This window comes from Staurois parvus, unplaced genomic scaffold (assembly GCF_062004578.1).
Source record: "Staurois parvus isolate SC_StPar_1 unplaced genomic scaffold, SC_StPar_1.0 ptg000415l, whole genome shotgun sequence".
NCBI classification, from domain to species: Eukaryota; Metazoa; Chordata; class Amphibia; order Anura; family Ranidae; genus Staurois; species Staurois parvus.
The window spans coordinates 1,896,676-1,906,994 of NW_028318211.1; the positions used below are offsets into that span (position 1 = coordinate 1,896,676).

Genomic DNA, 10,319 nt, shown 5'->3' on the forward strand with positions numbered 1-10,319 from the left:
AATGTAAGCAAGAGTGATTATCATAAAGACCCATGACTGGTATGCTGGTACGGTTACTAGGCCTTGGAAGAGAAATCCATCAGCAAGTGTGAAATTTTTTTTCAGTGCAATCTCTTTGTACCTTTTTGTTTTGTATAAAAAAAAGGGAAATTCATACTGTTTTATTTATACTTTTATTTTATTTATACACTGTATATGTAATCCATGCATATTTCATTAAAATGTATTAATACTGTTGGGGAGATGTCCCACATCTCTGGGTGAATTCTATAAAAAGCCTTTTGCGTGATCCAAATCCATTATATCTATCTTAACCTGAGATATACTGAGTGGAATGTCAGCTGTTTTGTTGTGGTTGTTAAAAATTATTTATACTAAGATGCAGCTCTATCACTATTCTTCTATTAAATTAAAAACATCAATAGCTAAGCATTCTCCTATATGTTACAGTGCAAAATAACATCCTATAAAGTGATGCCGTGATATGTAGTCACTCTTCACAGCATACTGTGCAACCGTCCACACACAATAGTGTTATCCAGATTTGTTATTCAGCAAAAATCCAACAGTGCCAAATACTCTTCTTCTGTGTTTTCACACTCCACGGGATTGAGGCTCACTTTCTGTTGTGTACCAAACTAAAATTATTTAGTATGGCTAGAGTCCCCTATATCACCATCAAGAAGTATTCATCTTTCCAGAATCATGCTGGATGATATCTCATGCTTTTCTCACATTTTGACCTCATCTGGCTGCTGTCGCATCCCAGGCTTGCTGCTAGCACTTCTGGGTACCAGGTAAAGCAAACCCCATATATTTATTCCACCTATGTATTTAGCTATTTGCCTGGATATCGACTAAGAGAATCGTTCACAAGCAAAAGTTACTTCTAGTCTCATCCAGCCCACATTACAAGGTACAATCAACAGGGATGTCCAGCTAATGCTGCAACTTCTGCATTTGATGCCAATGACTCCAATCAAGTAGCATCTGCTTAGTAGAGGGTCCCAGACTGCATCAGATACTTTAGTGATTGTCAGTTTAGTGTCTTCATTGATCATTTTAACTGCCCTGAAAGATACACCTTGCAAGCAAAAGCTGAATAATTTAGACAGTTTGTATATGGAGTCTATGGACATATGAGAGTCTATATAAGGTGCAGCGCTATAATAGTAAAATGGCATATATAACATATATAATAAAGTGCAAATGTCAAATCACATTGCGGTGAGGTTAAGTGAGATGAACAAGTCCCAAAATAGGTCAAAAGTGGGGATCCAATAGATCCTAGTATGTGCGTAGGATGAAATTCTGTGTATCACACGGTGAATCTGAGGTAAAAATTGCGCACTCACCAGAAGTGCGTCAAAAAAACGCATGTAAGATTTATCCTGTGATATCAGATAGCGATCATCAATGGCCAAGATAGGGACAGGATCCTACACCTTCCAATCGCACCTTGGGTATATACTTCAAATTTCATAAGCGTGTCTCAGGCGTGCCACCATCCGGGGTCCCCTTTTAGAGCAGATTCTGCAAGTGGGGACTCTCATAGAAGAGAGCCCAATAAGGGACACCACATAGTGTGATACCGTATAAACTGAGTTTATTTAAAGGTACAACATGAATCTGCTCTAAAAGGTGACCCCGGATGGTGAATAGACTAGCCTGCTGCATCATTTTCCACTTTGATTTTCAGGGTGTCTTTGAATTCTGTCCTCTGTAGGTTGATAATTTTCATTTTCATCAAACGATGGGGCATCCTTACATTTCTAACACATTACCCAGTCCATTTCAGTATAGATATCCAGCATGATATTTTTCCCCATTGAGATATGATGTGTTTTCAAAGTGTTTCTTTAATATTTTTAAGCAGCGTATGGGAACAATTGAGTACGGTCTAAGGAGTACTGCTTAGACCTGTAGAAGGGGACATTCCCCGAAAGCTTGTCCTCAAAATTGTATGTTAGTGCAAATAAAAAAAGTATCACGGACAGTACTCAATTGTTCCTGTCGCAAATGCACTAATACGGCTACAATCACCTTAAGCAGCGTATAAAACCACTGTACATTCCTTTTTAAATACTGTATATCCTATAGTGTGCAGTAAATATTTATGTAATATGTTTAAAACTACATTAAAAAAAGATAAATATCTGCATAAAAAAAGAAGATATCAGTACTTAGTTTCGTACATATGAACATTCTTTGCAAATAAACAACTACCATTTATTTAAAAAAGCACCTGATATAACCTCTGGCTTAAACAAGGGTTGCAGCACCAGCACAGATACTGAAGATGTTGCTGTCTGCTTTCATATTGGTGCAAGACTAAACAAAATCTCATTTGAGCACCCATCTGTAATGACTCCTTCAAATGCAGTCCAGTAAAGATTTAAAGTCCACCACCCAAAACTATTGCTTGCATTTTGAGTAGAAGCTAGAGAGGTGCTGGTTAAAAATATGTTTGCATCCACATCACTTTCATTTAGCTCCAGATAAGAAACCCAATTTTTGTTGAAAGAAGTCCCCACCAGACCAGGATTCCTCCATCCATTATGCTTGTGTGGATGGGGTAATCAAGCAAAATCTAATTGTGTATACCCAGTTTACAAATCAGCATGCCGTGAGTGTATGTTTTAAATGATCCAATTACCTCTAAGCCCAGAGGTTCCTACTGTTTGGAAAACCACCCCCCCCTCTTTTCTATGGGTCCAGTTATACTGGGAATTTGCAGCATCAGCTACTCTAGAGCCAAAATACCTGCTGAAGGCTTTGAGTTTATTTACTAAAAGCAAAATAGGTAGTAGTTCACTTTGCAAGGGGCATTGCACTTCGCAAGTGAGACTTCCCCAGAGCTTAGCGAATGTGGTGAAGTTTCACTTTGCAAAGAATACCTAATCACATGAAACAAACATTTTTAAAAAAAATGCATTTTCTTCTTGCACGTGATTGGAGGATTAAAATCTGCAGAGCTTCACCTCATTCACAAAGTCCTAGGGAAAATTCCCCTGCAACATGCAAAGGAAACCATGAATTTTTCTTTAATAATTCAACCCCTGTTTGTTTTGAGCCTCTACAGCTCCTGTACTGCAACATACTGTATACAATACGTAACAGAAAGCCAAGGTTACCAACCTAGTCCTGTCTGACTGCTCTGGTTAGACATGTAAACAGGTGAATAGTGAACATATTATGATATTTAAAAATATTTCACTGTTTCGTAGTTTGTATATGTGATTAGAATTAGTGTTATCATGTAGCACTGTTTAGCTGTGTGTGCCCTGCTGAGGTGATATTCTGTGGGAGGTAAGGGTTAACTCTGCTGGTCAATAAAATAAAACTCTCTGCTGGGGCAAGCACATAAAAAGGAAGGGAACCACATCTCAAGGGTGCAACAGTAAGTAAGGCAGCAAGAGGTTGGGTTCCAGGTCTACCCATCTAAGGAAGAGTAGCTTCTAAGCACGTGAGACACTACTTTGCACTTAACCACCTCCTTGTGGGAGTCCAGTTGTGGTTCCAACGTAAACACTCTTGCTTTAAAAAAGGACTCTAAGGACTTTATCATCTATTTAAGGCATGACTGTCTCAAGGATCAAGCAGGGACACCAGAGGACTAAGAAAAAGGATACTTAAAAGGATTAGTACAGGAATGTGTGTTGAAGACATCTTTGTTGAACTGTTCATTTGTTATATTTAAACTTCAGTAAAATTGTTATGTAACTTGGCCTGGCCTGAAGTTACTTCAGGACAATATTAAAGAAGTGCATGTATACATGGCGTATCACAAAAACAGGGCTTATTAGGGGACTAGACAAGTTAGAGAAGATACAGTACAAATGTTTAACATGCAACAAAGCTATTCGTAGGAGGCTATATTGCTGTTGCTAATGACTATAGCACTAGTGTTGAGTGCATAAGCAGCCAGCCAGTTGGGAAGCTGTGTGACTTAGCAAAGGCAATTAACGGCCCTGATAGTGAAGGAGCTTGGGTTCTTAGGCTCCTTCCCTAGCAATCAGAACCCCAATATTGAGTCCCACTAATGTCACAGGGCATCCTAAGGACCCAGCCTGGAAGTCACAGAAGATAGATCATGGGACCATGAGAAAGGAACATAGCCTCCGTCTATCTGGAAGTCAGATTACAGCAGGAAAAAAGGAATTTAGAGGTTTGAAGAAGGCTGAAAGCATTAGAAGGTACTTTTTGAGTTAAAAATACATACCTGAATATATTTTTTTAAACTGGATTTATTGTCACTTTAACACAGGCTTTGAAAATAGACAATCCAGTCATATATAAAAGGAATAGCACTATCCTCTCTCAAAACAGACTCCCCATCAAGTTACCACCACAATCCTTCCCCTGAAGTACAAAAATTCATCAAAGTATAGTAAACTTGATTACCATCTAATCACAATATAGTGTAAACATAATAGCAAACCCCAAAAATTAGATAATCATCCCAAAAGAAATATATAGAAAAAAAAAAAAAAAAAAAAAAGTCACAATTCAAACACCCAAAAAAATGTCCAAAAAGGAGTCCCAAATTTTCCAAATCTTTATCTGTGATATCTTAATTCTTCATATCTTCCAACATTCTTAGTGATATACTTCAAACCCGATCTTCATATACCCTCAAAGTGATATCAAGGGTCTGAGTATTTCCTTCCACTTTATAGGTATTCTTTCAGCCTTTCCAGCCACTTCCCACAGACCTCAATAACAGACCATGGATCAGTATATATCAAAAAACTTATAGCACTTTATTGTAGCAACTTACATTCAAGTAAGATGACATCAGCTTCACAAACGGTATGTTCACAATCCTTCCTCTCATCGCAAGTGTACAGATTGCCACACTATATCACCTCCGCAGGAGGAGCGATTGCCGTGGGTTCCCAGTTCCTCAAAACCCCATGAGGATTGCAATACACACATCCGCATGCACCAGGATCAAAGATGGCCGTCGCCGCACTTCCGGAAGAGCGTACCTACGTCACCACGTCACGTGCCCCGCATTTCATTTTTTTTTAATATAAATACATCCATTAGACTCAATAGAGGTCTATATTTTTGTAGCAGTACCCCCCATAGTAGCCAGCATATGGGGAGGTGCAGTGTGATACGGGTAGTAAGTACACAGTCTGGTTGCAGTAAAACTTGGAACTTGTATTAAACAGAATGCCAATGTTACAAAAACCCAGGCGGGAGGGTGCTGCTAACGAAATGTCTTACAGTTCAATTTAGTCAGATGTGATGAAGGAGAGGTGCCGACAGTGTCTGTTCCAGAGGGTGAAGTGTGGCCTGGCCAGTCCAGTCCCAAGGGGGAAGCTCCTTTCCAGGGTACCGAGTCCTTAACTTATTCCTCCTTATCAGGAACCTTTCCCTACCTCTAGTTGCTGTCCCTAACAAGTGGGGTCTCTCTCCCTATACTAGCCACATGCTAGAAGCATGCCAAAAACTGGGGGCAGGGACCCAGGAAACCATAGAGAAACAATTCCCTTAGACTTCCTCTCTAGGCGCTTGATTTGAGCGCCACCTACAGTGGGGAAAACAAACCGTTCCTGCCTACAAGCTGTTAAACAAGTCCCTGAGGTATTTTCCTGTAGTTTTGCCCCACAGCCAGGCACACAATCACAGTTACTCTTTGGTGCAGTAAACAGTCTAGTGTTCTTTTTAGTGTTTTTATTCTTAGGGATAATTTGGATGGGGATGGAGATGAAAGGAAGGATCCAAAAAGAACTCTGTACAAGATGAGAACACTACCTTTCTTCTGCAGCACTTTAAGCACAGTCCTTGTAGGAGCCAGTAATGGACTTGGCTTGGCTGAAGCAGATAAAGGCACAATTTTCTGTCTTTAAGCAACTTAAGCAAAGTCTCTTTTACCTGAGAAAAAAATGAACTGAGTTCTTCAACAGCCGATGCCCCCCTTTTCTGCATTCACAGCTGGCTCTCTAGCACCAGAGGGGTGGCAGCAGAACTCAGTCTCCAGGATCTCTCACACAGTCTCTACTCAAAAATGTTCTCAGAGGAATGGATGCCTCCTTCCAATGTCCTCCAGACACCTCTAACAGTGACCTCAGACCAGATCCAACAGACAGCTCCTAGACAGGTGCTAGGTATAGATAGATAGATAGATAGATAGATAATGTGTTTTGATAGGTAAATTTAGTTGCCACACTGTAGTCAGTGTGGCTATGATTGTTTGTTAGGTAAAAGCATAGTTCGCCCACTGTACTCAGAGAAGCTGCATTCTGCTAGTTAGGTCTGCTGAGTGTGTTCAGCTGCTGCCAGTCTCATAGCTCCCTCTGCATCCAGGGAGCTTGAGTTTCTGTATGATAAATGTGGAGCTATGCAGATGGCAGCATGAATATTGATACAGCCCTGGCCTAATCCAGAGAGGCAGGCTCTGATGGCATGCTGGGAGACTGTATATATTCGGTGAGCACACTAAGCTTGGGGCCTTTTCCCAGTAGGAGAGGAACACAGCCTGAGGGGGGCTGTTTGCTTCCCTGAGCTACCCTGCCATGTGCTGAAGATACTGAGAGCTGACTGAGGGGCTGTTTGCTGAAGATCTAGTCTGGTATCACTGGAGGAAAGTGTCGCTTTAGGTTGGAAGGAGTACAGCCTGCTGAGAGATCTTAGAGACTTTTTGGGCTGCTGCCACTCCACCTTTCTGGTGCTAGAGAGTCAGCTCTGTGTGTTTGCTAAAGCTGGTGTCCTAAAGAGCTTAGTCTGCCTAGCTCTCTGTGAAGGAACTCTGCTCTTGTGTGCTCCAAAGAAAAAAGCCTGTGTTCTTTACTGATCTTGTTGCTCTAAAGAAGGAAGCCTCAGTGATTTTACTGTTCTATTACAAACCAAGTCCACAGTTTGCTCTCTGCAAGGACGTTTGCTTCAGCCTTACAGAAAGGAGTACACTGTCCTTAATTTGTAAATAATTTCTGTTTTTGGAGCATCCCACTCAATCCCCTCATCCTATCCAAGTTTTCAAAAAAATAAAAACAACACCCGTAGACTGGTTATTGCGGAAATAAGTGACTGTGTTAATGTGCCTGGCTGTGGGGCTATCTATTTGGGAAGAACCTGGACAAATTCACAGCGGCTCCTATGAGAGTAGGTGCTACACAAGATAAATGTATCTAACGACAAAAAAAAGCAGCTTCACTGGGCACAAGGAGCCAAAACTAAGTCTATCTACTCCTAGCACGTATCTAGGAGGGTGTTACCATTCTGTAATTGATAAGGTTTAAAAAGACATAGGTCCATCCAGTTCACCCTATATAGTGTGTGTGTGTGTGTGTGTGTGTGTGTCTTTATTAGGCCACTTTATTAGATACACCTTTTTCAATTGCTTGGTAACACAAATTGCTAATCAGCCAATCATATGGCAGCAACTCAATGCATTTAGGCATGTAGATGTGGTAAAGAAGACTTTGAATGTAGCATGTTTGTTGATGCTAGACGGGCTGGTCTGAGTATTTCAAAAACTTCTGATCTACTGGGATTTTCACGCACAACTATTGGGCAGACTGGTTTCTGTGATATTCAGATAGTAGGGTCAGAATTTGACATAAAAAACACGAAAGCATGGATCCATCCTGCCTTGTATCAACGGTTCAGGCTGGTGGTGCTGGTGTAATGGTGTGGGGGATATTTTCTTAGCACTAGCAAGGTGTACCTAATACCTTTAATTGATTTAACCTGTCTAGATACTGTGCATATACATTGATATTGTTACCATAGTATTACTTAACTACTTGGTATTGTACTTAGAGTTCACAAATTTGATGTCCTCTTTGGGATTGTTGTGGACTATTCAACTATTAACTGGAGCTATTACTATTATAGTGGCTGCTAAATAATTGTGTATCTTGTTTTCTATTAGACTCTGTGCTAATATTCATTGTCACTAATTTGGTGAGCATTAATTCTGTGTTTAAGAATGTCTGAACCCAGAATTTCAGAAGGGTCGAGAAGCTTGCAAGGTCAGGGCAACAACCAGGGACAAGCATAATCTAGCAGCCCCTTCAGGGGTAGTGTTTATTGAGATCTGCAAGTAAATATTGTAGCCATGGCCAGTGGTCCTTTTAAACTGCTCAGCTCAGCCCTTGCATCCTTGCCACAGTTCATGTCTCCTTCTCTGCTGGTAACTGACAGACTGCAGGAAGAGGGAATGGAAAGGAGAAACATCATTGACTTCTTGGACTTAAGTCTTCTCAATGTAAGGGAGGACCTTAACAGGGTGACCGTTTTATGATGCCCAGGTGCCTGAAAAAGGACACAGGAATGCAGTGAGAGGAGAAAAATGACAGTGTATTGAGATCAGAGGCTATAAGAAAGCCAAGTGGGGTGTTGGCAGGGAAGAATGAGCACTAAACTTTATTTATGACCCTTCATTCAGCCGACACTTCCATTGTGCCAGAGGGGCACTGCGGTCCACTTCTCATCTGCCCTCATTCAGCCAGGACAGTCTGCACTGCATCTCATTTTCCTCCATGAAGCCTGCAGGAACCACCTTCAATTGTCAGACTGTACCTATGAGAACATTTTCTGGACATTGGGATGGTGAGTGGCCTTCAGTAATCCTTGCATTTGTGGAACTTTACACACATTTTCTGGGAGAATACTGCTGCTGGTGGAGCATCATTTAAATACTGTCCACCATCGCTGCAAAATCCTCCATAGTGCCCTTTGAACATCCTTATTCCTAAAACTGTATAATAAAGGATTAATAAGAGGAGTGACCACAGCATACGTCAGGGAAAATATGTGATCCTTATTATAAAATGACTGTGAAGTTGGATGGAGATATGTTAAGATGACTGTCCCAAAGAAGATACTGACCACCAGGAGGTGAGAAGTACACGTTGAGAAGGTTTTTTTCTTTCCACTAGCACTGGGGATCTTGATTACTGCCCGTATGACAAAGATGTATGAGATTAGAGTTAGAAGAAGGGAACCAACAATCACACTGCCACCTAAAAGGAAGACTACCAATTCATTAATGTACGTGCTCTTGCAAGAAATCTTCAGAAGTGGAGGAAGCTCACAGAAATAATGTCTAATAAGGCGATCACGGCAGTAGGGTAATATAGCTGTAAGAACAGTGTTCACTACTGATGTTATAAATCCAATAGTCCAGCAGGTAATTGTCATATAGATGCAAAGGGACTTGTTCATGATGGCAGTATACAGCAGAGGTTGGCATATGGCTACATATCTGTCATACGCCATTAAACCAAGCAGAATGCATTCTGAGCCTCCTAAAGTTATGAATGTAAACATCTGAGTAAAACAGCCTACAAATGAGATATGCTGGTTTTCACTTAGTAGATTGCTTAAAGTATTTGGAATGATCACCGTAGTGTACAATAATTCGATTATAGCGAGATTCACTAAAAAGAAGTACATGGGTGTATGAAGATGAGAATCAAAGCAGACAACAACTATAACCATAGAGTTTGCAGCTATAGTCATAATGTAAGCAAGAGTAATTATCATAAAAACCCATGTCTGGTATACTGGTAAAGTCACTAGGCCTAAAAATAGAAATCCATCCACAAATGTGACATTCTTGTTCAGTGAAAACTCTTTGAACCTGTTATTACAAAAAGAAGAGAAATTAGACATTTTAGCATGTACATCTGTAAGTATTTAAAGAAAATACATTATTAGAAAGCACACATTGTATGCTAAATGCATGCATTTCAAAAGGTCTGGTTTAGTTGTGGCAGGTGCTTATTTTTCTTTGGTTTCTGGTACTAAGCACCCTGCATAAGAGTTCCTAATTAAATCTGAATTTTTTGGAGTCTGCTGCTACTGTAGAGGTGATGTCTCATTAAGAATTCAGTGGGTAATTCGACCAAACAGAATCCTTATTAAACTAGGATTTACTGATTTTTGGATAGACTCTTCCCATTTTTTTCATTTAAAACAAAGCAAGGAAGGTTTATGATCTTGTTTTGCTTTGTTTCTGTTGGACAATACAAAATTGAGATATGTTAATAATAGGAATGACAGGAAGCACAGGGATATCTTCCTAGCTGTTATTGCTAAATTATCAATTGTGGACCTGGGGCAGAGGCGTAATGTCCAAAAAATGTCCTCTTAGTACCTTAGCTGTACCTTTTTAGGTTCATCCATTCCTTGCCTGCTGAGGAATATTTTTGGTATAGTGTGATTAATATTGCACAGACTAATGTGTTTGAACTTTGAGCTGCACCTACTGTCAGTTAAGCAACAAACTGAAATAAAACTTTGACAAATTGTTCCTATTTAAAACTTAGTTAATAATCCTACACCATAGCTAACTAACACCT

General features: G+C 40.2%; 1 protein-coding gene across 1 annotated transcript; it reads right to left on the reverse strand.

Moving 5' to 3' along the window:
• Positions 1-8,643: 8,643 nt before the first annotated feature.
• Positions 8,644-9,477, reverse strand: LOC149454832 (olfactory receptor 5V1-like). The gene has a single exon (XM_089686988.1). The coding sequence runs from the start codon at positions 9,475-9,477 to the stop codon at positions 8,644-8,646; it is 834 nt and encodes a 277-aa protein (XP_089543114.1).
• Positions 9,478-10,319: the final 842 nt, after the last annotated feature.

Bases quoted from the DNA above. Each gene is read 5' to 3' on its own strand.
- LOC149454832 (XM_089686988.1), bottom strand. From the start codon at position 9,477: ATGACTATAGCTGCAAACTCTATGGTTATAGTTGTTGTCTGCTTTGAT.